The following is a 24,874-nucleotide window of genomic DNA, read 5'->3' as shown; positions in this document are numbered from 1 at the left end:
GTGCTTAGGCACCGAGTTCCCCTGAGACATGCAAAACATGATCCACCCAAAGAGCCACAGCAGGTACGTCTCCAAGTGCCGCGCAACTGTGGCGTCGTTGGTGTCGGCTCTCATGTAGTTGACCTACACAACACTAAAAGTTAGTTGACAAATTCGCAAAACTTAGTGAAAACGATATGACAAGTCAGGTAAATAGCTACTCACACTGAACTGCATGAGCCACTTCTTCGTGGGCCCGTGTGTTGTGCTGAAGGTCTAGTACGGCTCGGCCCGATTGTTCCACTGAACGTGGGCAAACCGGGCCAAAAGCTCCTCATGCCAGCTAACTAGCATATCCTCTGCAGCAACGGCCCTCCCGACACATGGAAGCCCAAGAAGGAGCGAGACGTCCTCAAGTGTCGGGGCCATCTCACCCGATGTGAGGTGGAATGTGTGCATCTGCTAGCAGTGACATGTCGAAGTGGAAGCGTGTTGACTTCTCCGCCTCCCTCACGCCGACGTCGACCGTGTCTCCCTCAACCAACCTCGCTAGAGGGATGAGGCCCACAGCGTGTAGCCTGTACCATGCATACCATTTATTAGTTCAAACAACGCAGTGTTACAACTTCAAATTTATTTAACTAAGTAAATTGTACCTCGAAATCCAACGGGCGTCGATCGACATCGTCAAAAGTAGGACACATGCCTGAAGCGTGCCGAGGTTGGCACCCCGTACGGCTGACATAAACGACCTGTGAAGGCCGTCCAAGGTAGGGTCTAGCAACTCGGGGGGTCTGATACCCCTCTCTAGCCTCCTCCGCCATACCTGCAACACGTAAAATATTAGTACATGATGAAATAATAAAAGCGCAGTACATTTCAGTTACTTCAAATACTACATAAATCAAATAGAATGCGCTACACATGAGATATTCGAAAGACAGCACAAACAAAAATAGTACATGATATGGAAATATTACAATGTCTTACTACTACAACATAGGTTACATTCAACAATGTAAGAATTACAGGAGTCTCTCGACATACAACAAACGTCACGAATTACATTACATATGACAAGATTCGCAAAATGTACGAGTTCACAAACATACAACACACTTGATTACTCCCGCCTCCATATGTCATTGCAGGGCAGTTCTTGTAGGTGTGACCTGCTTGATGACACTTGGAGTAGAGGCGGACATCATAACCGGCTTCAGATTGATTCATGTTGTTCCGAATGCGTCTGTTCTTGAGTCGCCCGACCCCTTGGAACATTTCTAGATCAGGGTCAGGGATGTAGCGCACGGCATTACCAGGATTGTTTATGAAGTTCCATAGTAAACGATATCCATAAACCTTGTTCCTCCAAGTGTGCCATATAATTTCCTTCAAGAAGTAATGTGGCATGAACCGACGAGGCTGAAGTCCCCCTGCCTCGTTGCATGCAGCAATGACATGGGTGCAAGGCCTGTGCAACAACCTTGGCTTCTGACAATAGCAAACACACCCTTCATTGGTAATGATGCACTCCTGTGTGTGCTTCTCGCGCCTCCCCCCAAACGACCTTTGTCCCTGCAAACAACCTCGAACCGGTGTTCCACGGCACCCACTTCATTGACACGATACTTATGAGCCTTCTTAATCGCCTCCACCATGTATTATGTCATCTTGTACCCATAAATTTTGTGATTGTCGCGCATTTAGTTATCAGCCACCACGTACCATTCCCTGAAGTACTTCATGGTGCAGTATAAGAAAAATTCCACGATACCAACAAGGGGCAGTCCCCTAACACCGCATAGGACCCAATTGAAAACCTCAACTAGGTTTGTAGTCATTATACCCCACCGAGCACCTCCCTCATCATAGAGTATTGCCAAATTTTCCTTTGGCTCATGCTCAATCCACTATGAGAAGCTCTTGATGGACCTTCCCCGTCTTCGCCTGACATTCGGGCCATCCAGTCCAACGTCCTCCAGAGACACAGGGTGGTCGGCCTCGCTGTTTACCAGCCTCTTACCTAGTTCTTTGGACTGTTTTTTGTAAGGTAATTAAGTTTCTTCCAAAATAGGTTGAATTTCCTCTCCTGATTTTGGATACACAGCCACTTAAACATTTTTATAAGGGTCTTGTTCTTAAGTTGACTATAGAAGTTTGCCCCCATATGCCTCACACACCACCTACTCTTCATGTCCGACCATATCGGCACCCTGAAACGCTCCACACTGCCATTATGTAGGTCGTCGATTGCTTGTAGAATGCCTTTGCGCCGATCATGAATTAGACAAACACCCTCCACGTCCTTCACAATCATCTGCTTCACCCTCTCCAGGAACCAATACGAGGTATCTCCAGACTCCTTCTCCACAAAGGCGCGCCAGCGGCAACACTTGATTGTTACTATCGGACCCAATAGCTGTCAAGATTGTGCTTTTATACCTTCCAGTTAAAAATGTGCCATCAATGCAAATGACTGGGTGGCATCGCTGAAAAGCCTCAATGCAAGGACCAAAGGCCAGAAATGACCACTGCAGGACCTATTTGCCTATAAACTGAGCACATGGATAGACTTTCAGGTCGTAGTAGCTTCCTAGGTTCCTCTGGCATATAGTGTGCAACAGGAGAGGGAGGTTGTCATACGATGTTTCGTACGTACCCCACTTCATCTCCAACACCTTCTAGTTGGCTCGGTAAGCTTTGTGGTAGCTAATCTTATACTTGAATTTCACCTCTATGGCACAAACAATCGACTTAGGCACGAAGCTGGGATTCTCTACTATCTGAGGATACATGTATTGAGCAACAAAATCAGCAGTGAGGTTATGGTGTGTTCCTTCCAATTCATCCAGCAAGCATTGGTGCTCAACCACTGTAGTCATCTCCCAGTAATCCTTTCACTTTCCCTTTAATGCGTGCACTCTAAACGGTCAATTGCTTCTCGCACAGCACACATCATACACTGCCGGGTTGCTCTTCATCACCCTGAACCGCCATTGCAAAGACAAAGTGGACCATCGCTTCACAGTTGCCTTCACCTCATCCCCACTAGGGTACTAAGGCATCCCCACATAAGTAGAGACTAAATGCGATACAAATATCAGTCCCAAGAGGCTGATAACACATTCATTCAACAGATGGTTCAAAAACCGTACAACTCCCGAAGGAGCGGGCGGGCAAGCCACACCCAAAGGAGAAACAAACCAACAACGATACAGATCCAAGTTGCAGTCCAGTCGGACCCCGGGCTACAATCAAAACTAAGCGATAGCGGAAGCATTCTGCAAAAACCAACACCACAGGCAGCGTTGGGTGCGGAAGCGACCTCCTACTCGAAATCTTCGGCGATGAAGTCCGGGTCTTCCTCTGAAGCAACAAAACAAGGATGAGTACAAAAAGTACTCAACAAGTCCAACCCGAACCACGGAGGGGGATACAAGCAAGAATGTGCATAGGATATAATAAGGATAATGCTAAGGTTTATTTGCAGTAAAGCTAGATTTTAACACATGCAATGGTTCATTTTCAAAAGAGTTTTCACAAAGCATTTCTTTTAGTAACCGAATCATTAAGTGGGGTTGATCCTACATAAAGGATCCAAGTTTTAATGCTACTGGACTTCCCGTCCGCAATAGCTCACGACACAACTGTCGGACACTTCCAAAATCCAACACACGCCATGAAAAACATCCAAGCACTAGTTATGTGACCAAGCCGTAACTCGTCCAATGCCGTGGACACGGCTACTCAGATAGGTTTTAACTCTGCAGAGGTTGTACACTTTTCCCACAAGTAGGGTACCGCAGCACGATCATCTTAGTGTTGGTGCAGATCATAACAAAGCCATTACCCACCTTAGTTAAGCCTGACTAGTCAACATGGAAGCAACCAAGGGGTTAATGACCCACCAACGAGGTCTTAACTGGGACCTAAGTTCACACAGTTCTTATTCTTTGTCCATGGTCTCCCGTTGCTCACCAGCTCTTCTGATGACTAACAGACTAGCTAGTGGGATTTATGCTAAGCCGTTACCGCATACAACGGTTGAGTGGAAGCACGATGGTTGGGTTAGGCAAGATGACACATCAACTCGGTCCTTAATTTGTGACAAGATGGATATCTCCCAACCTTGCTCAACCACCAAGGTACGAGCCCAACTTATTCATTTCACACAAGAAACACCCATCCATCTCATCCAAGCATGTCTTTCCTTCATTTCCGGAAACCCATTTTCCCTTTTAAAAACACTCACTCGTTTATTCTTTAACAAAACACATTGTAGTCATGATTGAATTGAGTAAAAAGACCCTAAGCATTCTAGCAGTAATTATCATCAAAACAGAGAAAATCATATTTAGAGATAATTATAGGACAAGCAAGGAATAATCATAAGAATCAAGGGGTGGCTATCCAACCAAGTTTCAGTGGTAAAACAATATGCAATTTATAGAACAGGCCAATAGGTTGTGTTTGAAAAACTAGGATCAATATGCATCAAAAGGTGAGATTGGACTTGCCGTCCTCAAAGCCTTCCGGGAGTTCCTGCTCATGGTGCTAGTCTTCAAGCTCAGGCTCATGACCAAACTCCTCCCCGTCCTCCTCCTCGGGTACTCCGTGATCTACGGCACACAAAATCGGGCACACAATAAATAAAAGAAAATTAAAACTTTACCCGTTGAGCTCGAACAAAGAACATGAAATTTGGAGATGATTCGGCGGAAGTATATATTGGAGGATGTCATGGTCGAATTTGGGATTAATTGGAGGAAGTTTGGCGCATGAAATGACGAGTTAACGGAGCGTTAGGGGCTTAAAACAAGGTTTAGGACTAAACTGTGAGAACTAGGGACCTATTCACGAATATTTTTGGAAGGTGGAAGGGCATATTCACGAGAGAACTTTGAGAGAGGTGGGAAGGCTGGTTTGTGAATATGCAAAAGGAGGGGGTTAGATCGGAATTGGAGGGAATTTTTCCCCTTCTTCCCGGCGCATGAGCACAGGGAGGTGGGGGGGGCAAATTCAGCGGCAGCAGGCCCGCCAAGCTCACCGGTGGCGAGGTCCATGGCGGGGGAAGGGAAAAGGGGTCGTGGGGGACCTATTTTGGCCCTCACCTTGGGCGGATGATGACGGGAGAGGGGACACCGACGGTGGACAGGGAGGCGGCGATGGTTGACCTTGCGGCGGTGCGCAGGGGTGGTGAAGCAGGGGGCGGCGAGCTGGGAGGTGAGGGTGAGGTGGTGGCGAGGGACGGCCGGGCCTTGGCCCTTTCATAGTCGGCAGGAGGGGGTAGGCGACGGCCGGCGGCGTTAATGGCGGTCGTGATTCCCGGTCGGTGGCGTGGTGGAATGGAGCTCCGCGTGGAGGGCGTGGTGGGGCCGGGCTCGAGCGGTGAGGAGCATAGGGGGCGCACAGTGATGGTGGCTGGCGTGGGGAGGCTTGCTAGGAGAGGGGTGGCATGGTGTGCGGCAGGGGCGCGGCAAGGCGTCGGGCGGGCGGCGTGCGGGGCGGGCGGTGCGTGCAGCGTGCAGGGCCGCGGCGAGCGGCAGGGAGCGGCCTGGGCAAGCGGGCGCGAGGCCGTGGTGGCATACGGTACTGGCGCGGGTGGGCCAGGCGCTGGTGCTAGGTGCCAGGAGGAAAGGAGGCGGAGGAAGAAAGAAGAAGCAAGAAGGAAGAAGGAAGAAAAGGAGAAGGAAAAAGAAGAAGGGGAAAAAGAAAAAAAGAAAAGAGACGGAGAGTCGGCGAAAAATGCAGAAACGGTCGGGCACGCGTGACAGATTTTGAGGGCACGTGGCGAAATTTGCGGAGGAAGTAAAGGTGGTTGCCGGCATTGGGTGCCGGGACGGCGAAGTCACCGGGAAGGAAAGGATCTTCGGGAGCTCAACGGTCAAAAGATTTTGAAGATGAATTTTTAGCGGATGATTTAAGTTAGTAAATTTTACGAATGTTACAGGTACAAAGCACCCACGCAAACCTCATTCTCCCTATACTCCCAAGGGACATTTTCCCCTACGTTGACCTATAGGACAGAATGGTCATAAGTTGACCAGTTCCGTGGGATAGGGTAAGCATCTTACTCATCCGACGAGTCATCATCCATGGCACCATTGGCCTTTTCTCCTTCCCTCTCCACATGCTCAACTAACTCAGGTATGTCTTCCCCCTCATCAGCCTCCCCATTTGGCTCACGGGTTGCAACATCATCTTCTGCATCTCCCTCTTCTGCCCCATCTTCATCATTTTCTTCATTTAGGCCATCAGTACTCTGCACACCTTCCTCGGTTTGAACTTCAGTACCTCCCACTTCTTCTTCCATCTGACTGCTAGACCCAACCTTCATTAACACTTGAACATACAATATGAGCGGTAAACCACGCTTAGTGCAACCATTCACATAAACCCGGTAGTTCTGGTTCCTTCAATCGGGATCAGCTCCCAAAAATTTATGTCAGGCCGTCGCCTCACTACAGCCCTAACAGATAGATCCATTTGATCTCTATCAAGATCGAAAGCCTTACAAAGTAACTTGCATATTGAACACCAATTGCTCTCTCTTGCTCTTGGTAAATTCTTGCAGAATGACTGAAATTCAGACACATTTACCTCCTTTTGGACCATATCTAACCTCCCTCGACCATAGAACATTTGGAAAATAAATCGACATGCTTGCCAATATACACGACACGAACAGTGGAAATTACTCTCAAAAACTTAAATTAGGTAACTGCAACGACACCTACACTTCAATATACGGTACAAACATGTAACTCTATCATCGATAGTAATAACCATTTTAGAGTTATCCAAAATTACAAACTAATTCATTTCATTTTACCCGATTAATATACACGACACTACCATAGGCAATTAGTAAATATTACTAAATTAACCTAACCCTAAACAACGGGTCAATATACACGACATGAACAAAAATTCAAACTAAATCTAATAATTCCAACTACCCCTAATACAACTACATTCATAATACCTATACATAATATAACCCTAGCATTGCAAATAATATTCATCTAAAATTAATCTAAATAAATCAACTAACTAATTTTACCATCACCTAAATACCTAAGCTAAATCCACTAAACCAACTAAGCTACGTTTTTCTATGTCTCAAATCCACTATACTAACTAAACTACATTTTTCTATGTATCAAATCCACTAAACTAACTAAATTAACTACTAGATCTATCTACTACGAACTAACCTAAACTAGGGGATCTAACGAAGTGAGGAACGGGTCTTCAATCTCCTCTCCCCTCCCTTCCTCCCTCTCTTCCTTTCTTTCCCTTCTCCTCCCTCCCTTCCTTCTTCTCTCCCTCCCTCCCTTCCTCTTCTCTTGCGCAAGCTCGCTCTGGCGGCCACCCGACGCGTTTTAAAGGCGGTGGGAGCTACCGCCGCCTCAATTGGCGGAACCTTTCCCACTTCCGCCATTTCAAATGGTGGGGCCTGCTACCGCCAGATGGCACGGTGGTAACAGGCTTCCACCAAACGAGCCGGCGGAATAGGCTTCATCCCCCGTGCCATTGGAAACTGTGTGCGGCTCGCCGAATGGGAGGACGGTAAGCGGGATTCTGCGCTGACATGGCGGATGCAGGCAGCTACCACCATTTCACCCGGCGGTAGCTTCTCTTACTGTCGGTTGAGACAGTGGTAGCCCGTTAGCGTCGTTTCAACCGGCGTGATAGGTCTATTTCTGCAAATTTTTCGATCGACTATTTATTTATGCAAAATCGTAAAAAATAATAAAAATAAAAAAATTCGCATTCACCACGACCGCATGATGCAACGCAACTTCCGGAATTCCTATGTGTTGGGAGTGGACTCATCAGATCATTAGCTCTGAGATTCATGCTAGATGCAGATGGACCGTCCGATGTACTCCTTACCTCCTCTCTTGTCTTTCTCGCTAGTCACCCACTTACCGTACGACGATGCCGCGGCCACATTGGACATTCCTTTTTGGTACCGTGGAAAAAAAATTCATGAGGACGGACGGACGGTCCCTAAACTTCTGTCCGTGAGCATCCACTCCGATCCATGGCTACTACTCCTATCTGACGACGGCAGCAGCAACGGGTTCCCAGGACCTCGCTCGGCTGTATTGAAGCCTAGAGCCTATGAGCCGAGCAATGCGAGGGATACGCCGAGCCTGGCAAGCATCACCAGCAGAGGCATCGGATGACAGCAATAGCCACGCGTCGCTCATCCAGGGTTTGTCCTCACGGAAAGCAGTGTGGTGGGTCAGGTTCGGTCTGCCCCTGGCTCTGCTTAAATACGCAAGGTCGCGAGGAACCCGCACGCAACTCGACTAGTAAAGCCCTGTTATGCATGTTATGTAGCTTTATAGTTTTTTCTGAAAAGCTATTGTTGGCTTTCTGGTTCTGAAAATCTAACACTAACTTTTAGAAGATGTGTTTAGCTTGTTGGACTCAAAAAACTACGAAAAGCTGAGAAAACTGAGCTTTTCAGCTTTTCATATAAATTCAACTTTTCTGAGCTTCTGACTTTTCGAAAACTGCACGAGAAATTTGATATTTGTTTGAGCTTTTCACGCTGAGAGGCTACACGAAACACAACAAACACAACCTAGATCCGATTCGGAGAACACGGATGCTGATGGCCTGCGGATGGTTGCAACTGTTGTCCGAGTCGTGTTCCGCCAGTCCGACTCGGTTCACCGTGCCGGAGGTTGGTGGACGTGGACGGGCTTCGATTTTTTCTAGCCCGTTGCCGTGTCCGACTCGTGTGCGTTGGCTGGGCTGGGCTAAATCATACTACGGGCTGGAAATCTTGTGGGCTGGGCTCGAATGCTTACCCAATACGATTCAACCGATCGGAGCCTAATACGATTCAACAATAACTCTCCGCGTACCATTCAAAAAAACAAATCGTGCTGTATGTTGTGTCAACGCGGCTATCTTTGAGCCCACTTCCAGAATCCTCCGAACTTTTTTCCCAAGACAAAACAATGTCCCAGAAGCGCATCTTCTAAAAATTCCTAAAAGAAAAAGGGAAGAGAAATCCCAAAAGCGCAAAACCCCGCATCCCCACGCGACTCGATCGATCGGGTCCTCCGCGGCGCACGTCTTCTTCGAAACGACTCCTCCAGAGAGTTCGAACCCATCGTCGCGTCGCCGGAGAGAGATGGTGGTGATCGAGCTGGAGCCGGAGCCCGAGCCCGAGGAGGCGACGCGCCCCTCGCCGCCGGTTCCCGAGGAGCAGGTGGCCACCGAGGCCGCCGGGGAGGCGGCGCGCCCCTCGTCCCCGCCGGCGCCCGAGGAGCAGGCGGCTGCCGCGGCCGGCGGGGAGGCGCCGAGGGCGGAGGAAGGGGAGGAGGAGGATGCCTTCGAGGACGCGCTCACCGACGAGCAGCTGCGGGAGGTAGGCCGCCAGCGCCCCCAAAATCCCAGCTTCCCCCTCTTCCGTTTGCAACCGCTGTGCTCAAATCTGAAGTTCAGTTGCTATAGCAGCTTGAAATGGTCATTCTAGTTGAACCGATTGCCTGATTCCTGCGATGACGTGAAGTAGCGGATTTGTCAATTGGTAGTCCGGTTGGGTACTGTAGATTTGGTTGCGGGTGAAGTCCTCAATTGCTGCCCCTATTTGTTTCAAACTACTGGGAGATGGTGCTATGTTTAACTAGTGCCCAGTAGCTGAATAGCTAGGATCTTCATGGCTTACATTGATCATACATCTAATTCTCTATTTTGGTCGGTCCTTTTCATTTCCTTGCCAATAATGTACAATTCTCAGAATGCAAGTGGTCCAGAGGTTTGTTTTGTGGTTTGTTTATATCATAGCTTTTATGGGAGATACTAATTAGTTGTCTGTTTGGTTATAAGTACAAACTGAACGCAATAAAGGCTAACTATCTGCTAGAAAATTATGCATTTGTGGTATGCAAAACTGATTTGGCTAGCGCTGTACAAATTGTTCTTTAGAAAATGATGCATATGCATGTGAGATATGCAAAACTGATATGACTGGCACAGTACAACTTGTTCTCAAAATTTGCTTACCATTCCACATTTATAACTATCCATTTGCAAGATAACAATAACCCAAATCTTGTTATTGGCATATGCAAAAGTTCAGCAGAACTAGTTGGGAGTAACTGACTGCACATAGTATAAATGGTGGGTTGATTCATTGTCATATAGGAACATTTATGATGCTACTGCTTGGATCTGATTATATTGTTTAAGTTACTTGCATTAGTTTGGGATCAGATCATGATTAACCTTTGTACTTGCTGCAGAAAGCTAGAAGCCAAGCAAATGATGCAAAAGCAGAAGGAAACAAGCTTTTCAGTGCTGGACAATATGAGGAAGCATTATCACAATATGAAATGGCTCTGCAAATTGCTGCGGAGCTGGAATCTGCTGAGGATATACGCTCCGCGTGCCATTCAAATCGCGCTGTATGCTTCTTGAAAATGGTGAGATGTTTTACCTGGTTGGACCATAACTGTGATGGATGTCAATAAAGATTCATATTTGTGTGGCTTAATATTCCTTACTGTTGTGAAAGTTCAGTAGTGCCACTGTAGCTATGTATTCTCATGAAGATGGTGCCCTACTATCACTACTCGATTATCCTTTTAACTTTTATTAACCTATGATGGGTTTTTCATTACTTCCTGTGTAAATATTCTAAGAAACACTTTTAGAATATGCATATGCTGTCTGGACCTGCTAGAGTAGAGCAGGTGTATCTGGTGTCTAGTACTTAAATCTTTGGTCGTTGCTCCTACCTTTGCCAAAATCTTGTTGTTAATTAGTGTAATTTTCAAATGTTTTGTACTCTTGACCTTAGTCCTTTATTTATTTACTTGGACCAGCACATATGTTGAATAAAGTTTATTTTTTATCTCCTCACAAGCATATCCCAGTGCTGACTCTTGAGTTACTAACTCGTGTTATTAGGGGAAACATGATGAGACGATTAAAGAATGCACAAAAGCACTTGAGCTCAATCCATCGTACCTGAAAGCCTTGCTTCGGAGGGCAGAAGCACATGAAAAACTCGAGCACTACGACGAAGCTATTGCTGGTTAGAATCCTCCCCCCCCCCCCCCCCCCCCCCACACGCACACACACAGTGTGTTTGTTTTTTTAAGAGAAAGGAATGACCTCCATAATGTGTTTGTGATATGTCAATTTCACATCATTGTTTTTCACATGAACATGCATCATTTCAGTTCACTAGTTCTGATTGCTGTCAATTTATTACTGTTCACAGATATGAAAAAGGTTATTGAACTGGATCCTTCAAATCAACAAGCTAAGAGGTCACTGTTCCGGCTTGAACCTCTGGCAGCTGAGAAAAGAGAAAAGATGAAGGAAGAAATGATTGGTAATATGCTGCCTTTTTTCTCAAGTATTTCAAAATAGGATTATCGGCTTGTGATCTCATTGTGGAAACCTGTAGACATCTTAGTATTTCAAAATAGGATTATCGGCTTGTGATCTCATTGTGGAAACCTGTAGACATCTTTTATCTCATGAGGCTTGTTAGTTTGAGGAGTTCATGCAAACCGAATCAGTATCTACTTTCCAGAAGAGTCATTGATGAAATCATTAGGATGTAGTATGTGCAAGGAACATGGCAAAGCTTTTTATTGCTCGTACAACTTGCACTCAACCAAATGATTGCTCAGTGCTCTCCTTCCATTATCAGGATTTGTTCATTTTATATTAATAATTTTATTGTGCTGCTGTGCATAATGAGCAAGGCGCGTACATGTATCTTTCAGTGTACCATTTTCCTCATTGCTACTAATGGACTCATGTTATCTGTTGCAGCAAAGTTGAAAGATCTGGGGAATTCTGTGCTGGGGCGCTTCGGAATGAGTGTTGACAATTTCAAAGCTGTACAAGATCCAAACACAGGCTCTTACTCCATTCAGTTCCAGAAGTAAACGCAAGGTGAAGAAATACAGGGGTGAATATGGCTGGGAGGCATATTTCAAGTTAATGCACTCACTGGACCCTTCATTGTAATTGTTCAAGGTGCTTCCGCGTCACAATCATATACATGGTCCATGTTGTTCACGGACACCGTTCCCCTGCAAGAATCTTGCAAATCGTTCTGAACACGAGGGACCCTGGAATATTTTGTTTGCACTTGTTGCACGTTAGAAGTGATTTCCCGAGTGCGAACTTGTATGATAATCATTTCGAACTTCTGGTATATTTTCCCCGATACAAAAGTCGCCTGAGATGGAACATGGAAGTTTTCCCCTGTTGTGAAAGGCTTCTCTCCCTTTTTTTCCCGTATCGTAACAGCGCCTTCTCCGTTGAAGTAATGTAGTTTGTTTCAGACTTTCAGTGCCTTCGTCACTACTAATACCCGCAGAGGCTGCGTCTTCCACATCAACGTGACGATTGACGAACAGCAAGCGAATGTGCCATCCGTCCTCTAGGCTCTAGCCCAGGTCGGGTGACCGGCGGCAACGCCGCGGCCCCCCCGGTGCCCCCGTCCGGCGACATTACGGGTCATTTCTGTCCTGACTCCTACAGAAGCAAAGACTTCGAGGCCAAGAAAAGCATAGGTCGCGGAGGCAGAGAGAACAGCCGTGCGCCGCGCCTGGCTCCCCGTCACGTCCAATCAACAGCCCCGCCGCCGCCGGGCAAATTTGCTTGCACCCGTCTTCTCGTACGCCGTCAGCTGCTCAACGCAGACCCGCTCGCTGCTCGCCCGCACCACTGGTGCGGCAACAGCCTTTGCTCCGCGTCGTGTGCCCGTGCACGGTAGTTGCCGTGTACACGGTCCGGTTTTACCGATTTCTGGTTAAAAACCAACCCAGGCCGCCGGGTTGTATGGGTTCCACGATTTACGCAAATTATTTGCTGCCAGGTTTGGAGGCGGCGCCGCGGTGGCACCAATGTCCATGATGGGCCATGGGGAGGTTCTCCTGGAAGTTCTTGGCAATGGAGGCGTCGAGCGCCTGATGGTCCTGCTTGGTGAGCTGCACGCGTCCGCCATGACCGGCGCCGAGCGTCTCGAGGACGCTCTGCACGTCCACCTTGATGCTGTCGACGCTGCCGGCGGCGAGGTACGCGTGGAGTTCGTCGTAGAAGCGGTACACGGGTGAGCGAAGCCGAGCCCTTGCAGGGTGAGCATGTCGGTCGTCATCCCGAGCTCGTTCTCCACGACACCCGGTGACACCTTGGGAAACTGCTAGCTCGAGCAGTAGTGCTCCCTCCCGGCCGTGGGCCGCGTCCGGACGGACGCTGCCGCAGTAGCTGGTGATGGCGTGCCAGGGCCCACGGCCAGGACACTGCCGCAGTAGCTGGTGACTTGAGTGCGTACTCCTCCTTCACCGCGCGCACCACCGTCTTTTGATGCCGACGGCCGGGTCATCAGCGTTCTGGAACTTGCTGTTCTCCTTGATGCCGATGAGCCTGGACAGGCGAGGCGGCTCGTCCCCGCCAGCGGGCTCGTCGGAGTCGGAGTGGTCGCCTGGTCGGTGTGCCGACGGACTGCCAGCCGTCGTCGACGATGACGAACTTGGGCGGCGGCAATGAGGCTGCGGAGCCCGGCCTCGACGCCCTCCTGGCTGACGTCCTGGTAGAAGGTGTCCCAAGTGCACCAACCGAAGTAGTTGACGATGCCCGGGAGCTTCTTCTCGGCGCGGATCCGAAACGTCTTGAGCGCGGACTTGACCGTAGCGATGGCGGCGGCGAGCGCACACGAAGGCAGGGCATGGGCCATGTTGGCGGCTGAATGTTGAACGGGTTAGATGGTTCCTAACCTGACCCAAACCAAACCGCAATGGCTTTCAGAAACAGTTAATCACGGGGTGGTTTCACGGGTTCACCGGGTTGGAATCGAACCATGCACAGGGCTACACGTTAGGAGTAATATAAAGCGGGAGGGCGACGGTGTGCCGGAGTCTGGCTGGATGGAGACTGCGCGCGAAGCTGCTGAATTTTGCCGCGCCGTGTGCGAAGGCTGATGAATTTTGCCTGCACGTCTTGCTGCTGTGCTGCGTATTTTGGCTCAAAGCTATCGGACGCTCGACGATCCGCGCATTATTCTCACGGCCACGGAGCTTGCGCGCTGTGGAAGGGGTCAGTGCATCAGTGGTGTTGTGCAGTGCAGTGCAGCTATCTCCCCAGCAAAAGTTTATCTGGAGTGTTTCTCCGAAATGCCCAAGTCTGCTCTAGAGATGAATCCTCCTTGACCCCAGGTCTCCCAAATACTGTCAACGGCGAGATGACCCTTGACCAGACCATTTACGCTGACTGGAAGAATACACGTCGTACTAGCTGCCTAGCCAAACTGCTCGTTCGAGGAGTCCACTGGTGCCGGCGCAGAAGCCAGGACAGCACCCCCACCCAAGCGCCCAAGCCCCCCGAGGCCCCGAAAGAAGCAACAGGACGCAGAGCAGGACTCGAAAAGCCGCGGGAATCAAGGCCCGAAGCCCCGAAGCGGGGTGCGCACTGCACCCCGTGCGGCCAGGCGGGCGGGCCGGCGCGGCGCCCGACAAGACCCGCGCGCTTTCCAACGTCCACACACGCCGCGCCGTCTGCCGTGCCCTGCTGTAGCGGCAGCGCGCGCAGGCGCAGCCCGGCCGCCTCGCTCGAGCAGGGACAGGTCGAGCCGCTGTCAAAATCAAATCAATCGCCGCTCGCTCGGCAGCACCGTCCGCATCACATCAGACCATCTGCCACACGCATTCGATTTCCTCCGCGCCGCCCGCCCGCCCGTGGTTGGACTCGTGGTACCTGCGCATTCGCGGCGATCTGCAGCCTCCTCCAGTCCTCCGTCTTTTTAAGCTGCGCCCCTGCGCCTGCCGGCCGGCCTCTGTGCCCCGGTGGACGCGATGGCGGCGGCGGGCTGGACGTGGATGGCGGAGGTGGCGGGCGAGGAGCTGGCGAAGCTGGAGGCGGCGCACCCGGGCCGCTTCGCCCCGCTCAAGGCCGAGCTCGAGCGCCTCGTCGCCGACCCCGGCCTGGACGCGGCCGCCTTCCCGCTCGTCTCGCCGGCACCGCACGCCGTCGCCACCACCACCGACGACGCCGACAACACTCCCCCCTCATCCCAGGCTGCTCCTTCCCCCGCGGACGCCGTGTGCACTCAAGGTTCGTCCTCCACCTGCCTCCGCTCTACGTCATGCCATGCGCCTCCTTCTTCTGTCCCGTGTCACTGCCCGATCGAGCAGTCGTCGTCACCCGCGCACTCGCTCACCACGCGTAGTCTTGCTGGAACTTTGTGCAGAGTCCTCGACCCGGAAGAGGAAGCCGCCGGCCTCCATGAGGGAGCGGGAGGCGGGGAAGCGGCGGAGGCGGACGGGCACGCCGCCGGGACCGGGAGGGGCAAAGGACAGGGCGGAGATGGCCATCGAGCGCGCCGAGCGGTGCCTGGAGAGGATCCGCGCCATCAAGCGGGGCTTGCTCGCCGCTTGGATTCACTGATCGAATGCAGGGGTGGAGAAAGAAGAGCAGGGGAGAAGTAAAGTCAGGCGATGGGAAGGGAAGTCGAGTCACCTTCAGCCATCGAGACTCCATCGCTCGATAGCCTTCTTTTGTTGTAAAAAATGTCTCATTCCAGTTTCCAACTGCAAGTGTTGCTGGCTTGCTGTGCACTAAACCGATCGATTTCCAGTTCTTGTGATACCAATTGGGGACGGATTCAGATCACTCCATCCAATTGGCATCAAGATATTCAGCACCGAGATCTTCCTCCAGCGACCATGCCAGCATCGGTAAAATCGACATGTAACGCAGCAGGGGGAAAAAAATCAAGGGAGTTTTGCCAAACGTAAAATTTGGAATGCAATAAGTTTGCCAAACGTAAAATTTGCAAGGGAGCCTACGAAAATGGATCGGAAAAGGGGGGAACTGTTTTAAACTGAAAGAAAGGAAATTATCACTTTGGGCCTCTGCGGATGGGGCTGGGCCAAAAAATCAATGCGGCCCTCTTGAGCAGTTGGGCCTTGAGCCAACGGGGAACACAATAAGTTGCATCCAAAGTTTCCGTATTCGCTGTAGCCGATACGGCGTTTTAGACGGCACCAGTTCCGGCCAACGCGTTGCTCCGACGGCCGCCGCGGCGGGCGGAAGCACCGACGAGCGCCAGCCGCCTGCCACCCCCCTTCCCACGGAGGGACTGGAAGGAATCCCCGATAAGGAGTTGGGATGGTCTGGGCGCTGACCCCCGTCGACACAGTGCGCGGTGCGCCGCCTCTCCTGTCGAAATACTTATCGCCTTCCGATTTTGCGGTGGTTTTTCTGTGAGTTCGGATCGACCAATGGCTTGTTGAATGTTGTTGCGTTTCGCAGGGACGCAGAAGTATTACATCTTCGCCGCCGGGACCTACAAGGTCGGCCGCAAAGGTGCCTCCTTTGGACCTTCCCCCTGCGTTTCTATTGCAGTTTCTTACTTTTAATTGGTGCAGCGATGAGCTAGGTCTGCTTAGCGCTTGGTGTGTCGCGTTTTACTAAACGGAGATTAGACCATCAGGGGAAAAAATAACTAAACGGAGGTTAGGCATGATGTTTTGGTTCCACGGATTAAAATGGCTATGTGAACTAGGAGAAGTTTTATGAATTTGTGTTTGCTACTTATTGAATCAGCAATGCAGAAGAACAAGCATCCTGGTTTTATGGTTTCATTAAAGTTTATCTTGCTTCAGTTCATGCTTGACCTAGTACACAGAACCTCTTTTTTGTTGAGAAACACAGAACCATATATTGATGTTGGTGATTTTCCACTACAGATTGTGATGTCATTGTTCAAGCTGACACATCTATATCCCGGGTCCATGCGGAGATTGCAATCGAAAAGATGGTTGCCTGGGATCCGAATTCTGGTGGACCTGCCAGTCCATCCTATGTTCGTGTAGTCGACCGATCAAAGTATGGCACATTTGTCAACAAAGTACATGAAACTCAGGGCAGTCGTCTACATAAAGATGAAGATGTGATGCTTATTGATGGGGACACTGTGACTTTTGGAACTGGGAATGCGACATTCAGGTGAGCTCAAGTCAAAATATGCCATACATGTGCTCCCTTGACTTTTTGCTCATTCTTTTGCTATGTAATATGTTGCTATGCATAAGAACACCTATCAATACATGATGTTGGCATAGACTTTTTTTTTGTTAACTCATATGTATCTTCGTGATCCTTTGCTGTGAAAGTTGAATGCATCAGTTGTATTAATTTCTGTTTTCTATCTACCTGACAGGTTGTCATTTGTTCCCGTAGTGGCCTTTTTTCATGGTGGAAAGTCAGCGCGAATTGATCGATCATTGCATGCAGTCATGACATCTATTGGTTAGTGGTGTCAACACTTCCATTCTGTACTAGAAGCACCATTGGTTCATTAGAAAGCATATTAGGTTTTTTCCTTCATGAATACTACAGTTGTTGACACATGATAACCTCTTGTTATTTTTGCATACTAATGATGGCCACCATTTTTCTGTTGTAAGGTGCATACGCTACTCGTAAGTGGAGCGATGAATGTACACATGTTCTTGCTGATGAATCATGTTCGTTGACGCCCGAGCTCCTTGATGCAGTTATTGGAAAGAAGCAGATTGTTCTGGGAGACTGGTTTAAGGTATTTGCTTTCCCCTATGGCCATACTTCCTATATGCTCCAGTGAATTGTTATTGAACTAGCTGGCTGCATAGTAGTAGGTTAAAGAAATCATGTTCATACAGTCATACAGATGATCCTGAAGAGGTCATGGTTTTAATCCTTGAAGATTGAACTCCTAGTTAACATGTGCCAATATAAACCATTCTTATAGTGCATGTCTCAAGCTTAGTTTTTCACTATATTATTTTAATCTGTTTCAGGCAATGGCTGAAAAGAACATACGCACAGAAATCCCTTCTTGTACACAGTAAGTTGTGGCAACCATTCGACGCTTGATAACATAGTTTGTGTGTATCCTTGTATCATGTTTTGCTTGCTCTATGACCATAGACAGTGAAGTGCTATTGTTGGAACTTGTCCAGATACATCCCAAACTTGACTCTTGATGGGACAGTAATCAAGATGGTGGAGATCAACCTCATTCAGAATTGTCTAGCAGGCTACACTTTTATCCTGGGGCCATCAGATAAGGTGGTGTGCGGTTTTTTTTCTGTTGAAAGAAAAAAGATCATTATGCACTTTATTGTTGGCTAATTCAATTCATGTGCAGTATCAATTTGGTGAGAAACTCCATGGATTACTGGAATCAACTGGAGCAAAATATCTCCACATTGATGAATTTTGTCCAAACAGCCAGGTAAGTGCTGGTGAACCATTTTATAGTTGTTGTCTTTACTCTTTAGAAAATGTGAGATGTGTAATCTGTTTTCTCCAACAGGTTTGTAGCAAAAATTGACATTTTCCCTGCTTGTTTATGCCAGTAGAATTTTGCATTAGTTATTCTGGTTCATTGCTACATTGCTTTTTGGTGCTAAAACCAATTTCTACCGTATTGTTAACAGGACTCAGTAGCTGGAGATACTGATCAACAAATTCTTGTAGTTCCTGCAAGGTATCCTTTGGAATTCAGTAAGATACGTGTGCTATTTCCTTTGTCAAAGATCAGTGATGTTAAGCTATTTGCTGCCATGTTGTCTGGCCGCTTGGAAGCAACTTCTATTGAACCACCTGCTTGTAAGTACTAAAAGAACAAATTCATTCACTACTTTTCTCTTTTTCTTTACCTTTGATCCAGCATCTTTGATGCCTTTCTCTGCATAATATCAAGCCTATATGTTCAGATGTTCTCTTTATTCTATTTCTGACAGTCATTGTTACATCCTCAAATTCGACGGATGAAACTATCGTGGAGGATTCTGATGTTGAAATGGAGACGGCAACTTCTAATCCTACTGGTGCCGCGAACAAGTCTCAAAATCACATTGAGAATATATCTGATGACGAAAAGGAAATCACAAATATAACTGATGAAGCTGCTGTAACTGTCAGTGGAACTAAGGCTAGCGTTGTTCAACCAAATGACCCACAGAAAGTTGAAGCTTCAAAACCTATGGAGGATGATGTTAAGGTCATAGAGAAAACAGCAATATATAGATCCAAAGCTAGAGATGAGGATGTTCGTGTTATAAACAAGGTGCCAAAGGATGAGAATTTGGACATCAGCAGGGATGGGGCTTGTGATGTCATATTTAGTCAGGATCTGGTTGTCAAAAGACTCCCTCGGCCAGCTCCTGCTGCAGCAACTGAACTTAGAGGTGTTAACTTCAAACGCTTTAGGAAGGTATATCACGTAAATGTAACATTTTTCTCATGCAATCGTTTTTGTCACAAACAACTGAATGTGGCCATGTTTACTTCTGGCCCTCTGACCTTTTACTTCAGAGGGAAACAGTGTCCGGAAACAGCTTCAAGGACCTTGTTCCTTTTGCACGAGAACCATACAGGCAAGAGCTAGAAAGACATCCATTGAATTTTGAATGTAGGCGTGAAAGTCTAATGAGCTTTTGTTTACCGTCTGCAGAGAATCTGATTATGAAGCGGGCACAGTGACTGATTTCATGCGGGAGGAGAAGCAGCGGAAACAAATGGAAGCCATTGCAGAGGACCTCTTCAACAACGCAAAGGTACCTGGCTATACCTTATGCGTTCTCCCTAAGCTTATCATGTGCACAATTTAACCTCATGGTAACCATGGAATTTCAGTCAAAGAAACGGGCAGCTGCTGGCAGTTCAATTCAGACCCTACTTACCGGCTGCAGATGAGAGCCTGCAGGAGAAGATCACCAGTGTATGTACATATGCTCCGCCTGACTCTTCATTCAGAGGCCTGGAGAACTGCATGCTCATTTGCTAACCGGATGACAGTCATCTTCGAAGCACCTTCGACACTCCACTTTCACTGAAGTTTTCTGGAGGTGTGAGAAGCCCGTTTTGCTCCAGGGCTCCTTTTTGACCATGGTGGGAGAGGCTGAGGCTGTGGTAGATATGAATTGTACCTTAGGGCACGTTCGCTGATCTAAGTTGGGAAGGCTGTTTGAAATGGATCGTGTTGTGGCTGACGGCTAGTTTCCTGCTGTGATTCTGGGATTACATGTTGGACACGTTTAGCGTAGTAGTCCAGAATTTACCAGTTCTCAGTTTTTGTTTGATCACATCGAAGACCAACTTTGGTTGAGTGTTGCGCGACTAGTCCACGAAGAGTGCTTGATGTTGCCGTTTAAAAAGGAAAGGTAAGGGAAACCTGCAGCCTTTTGCGCGGCTGGACTGTACTTCTCCCTTGCATCAAGATATAGCAAAACATGAAAGTAGAACTCTCTTGTGTACAGCGTCACCATTGAAAATCATCTTGGACCATTACGAAAATTTCACAAAACTGCAAACTACTTGCACACCACCCACCGGTCAGCCAGACAAGCCCATGAAAGTTCAATGGACAACAACAAAAACAAAATTAACAAATTGAGGTGCCAAAAACATAACAGAAATGGCCATACACGTCGAATCCATTGTGTGACGGGGAAAAAAATCTACGCTGCAAGTTCAACACTGACTTCAAAATTACCCAACGCTTGTTCAAGACCAACTCCAAATTACTTGATGTTTGATGCGGCAGGTTGGTTCAGCAAATTATCCGTGACCCTGCAGCCTTTGCACACATGACAAAAGCAGCTATCATTTCCCTGTGCTTCCCTAATGCTACAAACTAAACCATCCATTCATCCCACAAGGCGGAGACAAGACACGCATCCAAAGCTCTCACGAACTTGGGCCAGGTGATGCTTGCCTCAGCTTGGTTCGTAGCAGCAGATCCATCTCATCTGCTATGGCTTTCTTTTTCGTGGCCACCTACACCGAAAGTATAGAATGTTCATCACTAATAACAAATATCCAACTTTTTAATATCAGCTACAAGCAATCGCTCATTAACTCAAATTATATCACACACACCATACAGAGCTTTGTGTTATAATTCTGTCTATGGGACAGACGATAAGTTCAGCGAATGGGGATCTAGCAGTTGTACTTGTGCGCCCATAAGACAAAAAGATGACTGTACCATAACAAGATAACTCATGCAGCTACTGTTTCAGAAAACAATGCAGTTGTAGTTTGTTTATTTACTCTGTCAAAAGTTCTCTTAGCAAGACACAAGAACCATACTCCCAGAAACTAGTAAAGTTCTCATCCTCACAAAGTTCTTATAAAAAATGCACAGTACGGCGGTGCCTAAAATTGTGGCTGAGAGGGTAGTAGCAGAAAAGCCATCAACATAAAATTGCACCGACTTCAAGTTTATATGCGTTTTTTGAATTATAGTTGAATACATTTCATGCATTATGATTCATAGTTGACTAAGCATCTACTTGTAACATATGTACTGAAGTATATTTTGAACACATATAAATGATTCAAAAAGCAGTGGCAAAATTTCCAGTTAGTGCCATATGGACACATTGGAAGGATGATGATTGTTCACAATCTAAGTTACACAATGAAATAGAATGGCAAAAAAGCTGCTTTAGGACTGAAATTCCAGCAGCTATATCAAACTTGGTGACAGAACTGGTTTACCCAGCATGCTATGGGTATGTCAAGAGAAGTCACAGCAAAATCTGAGGATATAGAACATTTGCAAGGTAGCTAGAAAATTTAAGAATACGAAACTTCCTCCGAATCTTATGCCAAAATCATTTTATACCAAAGAAACTAGAACATCTCAAATTATTCTTGTGGGTGCCAATACAATTAGTACTGTTTATCCGTAATGAATAACCCATGCCGTGAACATGAAAAGAAGCATTTGCTCCTCCAGGTGGGAAGAATGGCAACGTAGACAAGAGCAGAGCAGTCAAGCAAGAACATGCTACATACCTCGAGCAGTTCATCAAAATTCGACTTCAATAAATTAATTTTCCTTTCACAGTATTCTTTCCCTTGATCCATAGTTTTCTGCACAGCAAACAAATGGAGCATTTGAGGTTTTGAGTACACATACTGTTTAACTAGGGTAATGCATCACTTGAGTTGGTTGAAATATGTTTAAGATAAAATGACCTACAAGCATGCATTGCATATTTATGCTCGAGCAGATTGAAATGGTTCTTCCACTAGTAAGACAGAAGCTGAATCATGAGACATCACTGATGCCTACAAGGCTAGTAATTGTATCTTCCCCATCAGAAAGGTTGAGAGAAATGTATTGTGCTACATAGCAACTAATCTTTTCCTTATGCAATTATCGATTTTCCAATTCAACATGATGATGCGATGCCAATTAGTCAGTCACCGTGGATATTGGATATCAGAATGCCACGCGTGTTGAACCCAAAAACAGTTTTAGGTACAATCGAAGAAGCTTTAGTGGTTCAAATCCGTATAATGTCCTAGATAATAACTTTACTGAAGTAAAGCACATGCTACCAATCTGAGCTGATCTGTCAAACAATTGCAACAAGCGAGGTTACCTCAATGAAGTAACCAGTGCCGACGTCGACGAGGACCTTCTCGGCGTCATCGAGCGAGCCGGGCACGTAAAGGGACGCCGTGAGCGGCACAAGCATCTTCTTCCCTGCACACCCACCACCGAAAGAAAGGGCTAGCCATCAATCAGCGCTCACGGGACGAGGAAACGGAGCGCACGACGCAGGGAAGCAACGGGGATTGGAGAGGATGCGCACCGTGGGGGCGGAGGGATAGGTCCTGCAGAGCGGCGGAGGCGTTCTCGAGGCGGGTGATGGCGGTGCGGATCTTGGTGAGGCTGTCCTGGAGGAGGTTGACCTCCAGATCCGTCTGCTCCTTGAGCCCCTTGAGCTGCTCCACGCTCAGCTTGTCCAGTTCGATCCGTCCCGGGCTCGCCATGGCTCCGGCCTTGCTAGTTAGGCTTGTGCGGCGCCGGCGGCGTCAGGGGAGGACAGGCGGCGGCTGTAAAGGCGGGGGGAGGAGTGACGAAGGGACGCGGGCGGCGGGCAGTAGTAGTGTAGGCCTGTAGGGGCGGCGAGATCCAAAGAGATAAATAAATTCTAAATTAAATCGTAAACGCATTAGCCCCTATAGCTCAGTGGTAGAGCGTCAGTCTTGTAAACTGAAGGTCTGTAGTTCGATCCTGCATGGGGGCATTTTTTTCATTAATGTTTTTTCCTACAACTGTCCATTATTTGTTTTTTCCGTTTCAATTGACAATTTTAAAACCATTTCGTTTTTCTACAACTTTTAAACCAAAATTTAATATTTTTCTTTTCAAATGGCAACTTTTGAATAATTTCATTATTTTGTTTCTACAACTTTTAAACCAAACTTAATTTTAGACCATTTCACATCCCATTATTTTTATCTTCTTTTCCTTTTTCAATTGACAAATATAAAACCATTTCATCATTTTTTTTCTACAACTTTTAAATCAAACTTTATTTTTTTTCTTTTCAAATGAGAACTTTTAAACCATTTCATTATTTTGTTTTTCTACAACTTTTAAATCACACTTAATTTTAGACCATTTCATTATTTTTTTCCTTTTTTTTCCTTTTCAATCGACAAGTTCAAAATCTGTTTCCCTTTTCTCTAGGCACAAACGTTTACGTTTCTTAATTGGCAACATCCTAAATGTTTTGTTATTTTCTTCTCCTTTCTCTGGACACAAGCTTCTTTTATTTTTTTCAATTGGCAACTTCCTAGCTATTTCATTATTTTTTGTTTCCCTTACCTCTAGACACATATCTCCAACGCTCACCATGAAGCCTGACGTAATCTCCATTTCTTGCTATAAGACTGCATCCGTCGAGCGTTGTGGAGGGGTTGACACAAGATGATTGAGCAGTTGCTACAAAGGGACATTGTGCAAGCTGTGCTCCAATAATGGGCCACATCAGTGACAAAACATGGCCGTTTACAATGATCTCTCATGTTCTGATAGCGTCCAGTGGCATCGACCAGTGAATCCCCCCACCTAGCCGCAAAAGGCTGCTTGCTACTTATTTTTTCTTATTTCCTTTTTTATACTGGATGAAACCAAACAACACTTGTATTTGGTTACATCATTTACATTACGAGTATTTTTTATTACGTTTGCAATGCCGTTACCCTTCCCAACCAAACACTACCTATATCTCTTGGCAATCAACATCATCAAGAACACGTGTAGAGCATGCAACCACATATTTAGACCTGTGTTTGCCAAGTGTTACTTATATGTAATGGTGTCAGCGTTTATGTGTCTCATCCTATTGCATGAATGACATTGCATGCTAAGTGCACCTAAGAACACATATCTCGCGCAGCACTGCACATTTAGCAATCACCATTAACGTCTGGAGTTTTGCACTCTGCCAGTGTCGGTTACTGTATGATGCACTAGCGCACCACCACAGTGGATCATCGTCTGTGCCCCAAGTAAGGCTTTAAGAAATTGTAGCAAATTTGAAAAAAACAACAACACATAATCCATTACCCCCTAAAACAAAGTTGTCTGTAAAGAAAATGCACAATTTTACTCCTCAATTTCCATACCAAACAGTTCTATTTTTTTTACGGTGATGATGCTAAAAGGTATTTCCTCCGTTTTATTTTTTCTAGATACATAGATTTTACTAATGTATATCTACAATTTCGAGGAAGTAATAACATACTGGCATTTACTCTCTCTCGTAAAATGAGATCATACTATTTGATTATCGTTGAATAATCTATATCTCGTTATATTTGTATATCTCTGGTGGGAGGCTATCGTCGTGCCTCATCAATTTTGTTGGAAATTCATTCAGTTCTATGTTAGGTCAAGTTCTTAACATGGAGTTTTGACTCCGTGTGTGTAGTAAATCACTGTTGATATGAATTGTATGGTGCTATTATTTTGTTGACGAAGAGTCCCGAAGAAAGACTATCTAACAGTTTTTTCTTGAAACGTGACTAGTATCTAGCAGTTTTGCTA

At 46.9% G+C, this 24,874-nt stretch overlaps 4 protein-coding genes, 1 non-coding gene and 1 pseudogene across 5 annotated transcripts; 4 read left to right on the top strand and 2 right to left on the bottom strand.

Moving 5' to 3' along the window:
- Window positions 1-409: 409 nt before the first annotated feature.
- LOC140221105 (probable galactinol--sucrose galactosyltransferase 6) lies at window positions 410-13,708 on the bottom strand (annotated as a pseudogene).
- Window positions 9,006-12,245, top strand: LOC117836096 (uncharacterized). The gene is made up of 5 exons (XM_034715468.2): window positions 9,006-9,373; window positions 10,251-10,430; window positions 10,918-11,044; window positions 11,234-11,347; window positions 11,797-12,245. The coding sequence occupies exons 1-5, from the start codon at window positions 9,137-9,139 to the stop codon at window positions 11,910-11,912; spliced, it is 774 nt and encodes a 257-aa protein (XP_034571359.1). The 5' UTR covers window positions 9,006-9,136; the 3' UTR covers window positions 11,913-12,245.
- A 653-nt stretch (window positions 13,709-14,361) lies between the features above and the next one.
- On the top strand, window positions 14,362-15,878 carry LOC117838721 (uncharacterized). Its single transcript, XM_034718855.2, has 2 exons — window positions 14,362-15,081; window positions 15,218-15,878. The coding sequence occupies exons 1-2, from the start codon at window positions 14,823-14,825 to the stop codon at window positions 15,412-15,414; spliced, it is 456 nt and encodes a 151-aa protein (XP_034574746.1). The 5' UTR covers window positions 14,362-14,822; the 3' UTR covers window positions 15,415-15,878.
- A 117-nt stretch (window positions 15,879-15,995) lies between these two features.
- On the top strand, window positions 15,996-20,125 carry LOC117838720 (nibrin homolog). Its single transcript, XM_034718854.2, has 14 exons — window positions 15,996-16,174; window positions 16,282-16,335; window positions 16,719-16,977; window positions 17,192-17,280; window positions 17,439-17,569; window positions 17,811-17,857; window positions 17,973-18,081; window positions 18,161-18,247; window positions 18,453-18,624; window positions 18,759-19,231; window positions 19,333-19,394; window positions 19,472-19,574; window positions 19,654-19,738; window positions 19,816-20,125. Exons 1-13 carry the CDS (start codon window positions 16,138-16,140, stop codon window positions 19,711-19,713), a joined length of 1,683 nt encoding a protein of 560 aa, XP_034574745.1. The 5' UTR covers window positions 15,996-16,137; the 3' UTR covers window positions 19,714-19,738; window positions 19,816-20,125.
- A 255-nt stretch (window positions 20,126-20,380) lies between these two features.
- LOC117838722 (prefoldin subunit 5) lies at window positions 20,381-22,910 on the bottom strand. The gene is made up of 4 exons (XM_034718856.2): window positions 22,629-22,910; window positions 22,416-22,519; window positions 21,823-21,900; window positions 20,381-20,796 (listed from the first exon to the last, which is right to left on the bottom strand). The coding sequence occupies exons 1-4, from the start codon at window positions 22,807-22,809 to the stop codon at window positions 20,707-20,709; spliced, it is 453 nt and encodes a 150-aa protein (XP_034574747.1). The 5' UTR covers window positions 22,810-22,910; the 3' UTR covers window positions 20,381-20,706.
- An 84-nt stretch (window positions 22,911-22,994) lies between these two features.
- Window positions 22,995-23,066, top strand: TRNAT-UGU (transfer RNA threonine (anticodon UGU)). The gene has a single exon. It is a non-coding gene; the product is annotated as a tRNA-Thr (tRNA).
- The last annotated feature ends 1,808 nt before the right edge of the window (window positions 23,067-24,874 follow it).

This window comes from Setaria viridis, chromosome 9 (assembly GCF_005286985.2).
Source record: "Setaria viridis chromosome 9, Setaria_viridis_v4.0, whole genome shotgun sequence".
Lineage (NCBI taxonomy): Eukaryota > Viridiplantae > Streptophyta > Magnoliopsida > Poales > Poaceae > Setaria > Setaria viridis.
The sequence above is the reverse complement of the archived record's forward strand: the minus strand, read 5'-3'. Positions and strand labels throughout refer to the sequence as shown.

Coding starts and splice junctions, on each gene's coding strand:
- LOC117838721 (XM_034718855.2), top strand. CDS start 14,823: ATGGCGGCGGCGGGCTGGACGTGGATGGCGGAGGTGGCGGGCGAGGAG. Junction 15,082..15,217: donor GGACGCCGTGTGCACTCAAG/GTTCGTCCTCCA, acceptor AACTTTGTGCAG/AGTCCTCGACCCGGAAGAGG.
- LOC117838720 (XM_034718854.2), top strand. CDS start 16,138: ATGGTCTGGGCGCTGACCCCCGTCGACACAGTGCGCG. Junction 17,570..17,810: donor TTCTGGGAGACTGGTTTAAG/GTATTTGCTTTC, acceptor AATCTGTTTCAG/GCAATGGCTGAAAAGAACAT. Junction 18,082..18,160: donor TCCTGGGGCCATCAGATAAG/GTGGTGTGCGGT, acceptor ATTCATGTGCAG/TATCAATTTGGTGAGAAACT.
- LOC117838722 (XM_034718856.2), bottom strand. CDS start 22,809: ATGGCGAGCCCGGGACGGATCGAACTGGACAAGCTGAGCGTGGAGCAG. Junction 21,901..22,415: donor GCACTGGTTACTTCATTGAG/GTAACCTCGCTT, acceptor TTTGCTGTGCAG/AAAACTATGGATCAAGGGAA. Junction 20,797..21,822: donor ATTTTGATGAACTGCTCGAG/GTATGTAGCATG, acceptor CTTTCGGTGTAG/GTGGCCACGAAAAAGAAAGC.
- LOC117836096 (XM_034715468.2), top strand. CDS start 9,137: ATGGTGGTGATCGAGCTGGAGCCGGAGCCCGAGCCCGAGGAGGCGACG. Junction 9,374..10,250: donor CCGACGAGCAGCTGCGGGAG/GTAGGCCGCCAG, acceptor TACTTGCTGCAG/AAAGCTAGAAGCCAAGCAAA. Junction 10,431..10,917: donor CTGTATGCTTCTTGAAAATG/GTGAGATGTTTT, acceptor TCGTGTTATTAG/GGGAAACATGATGAGACGAT.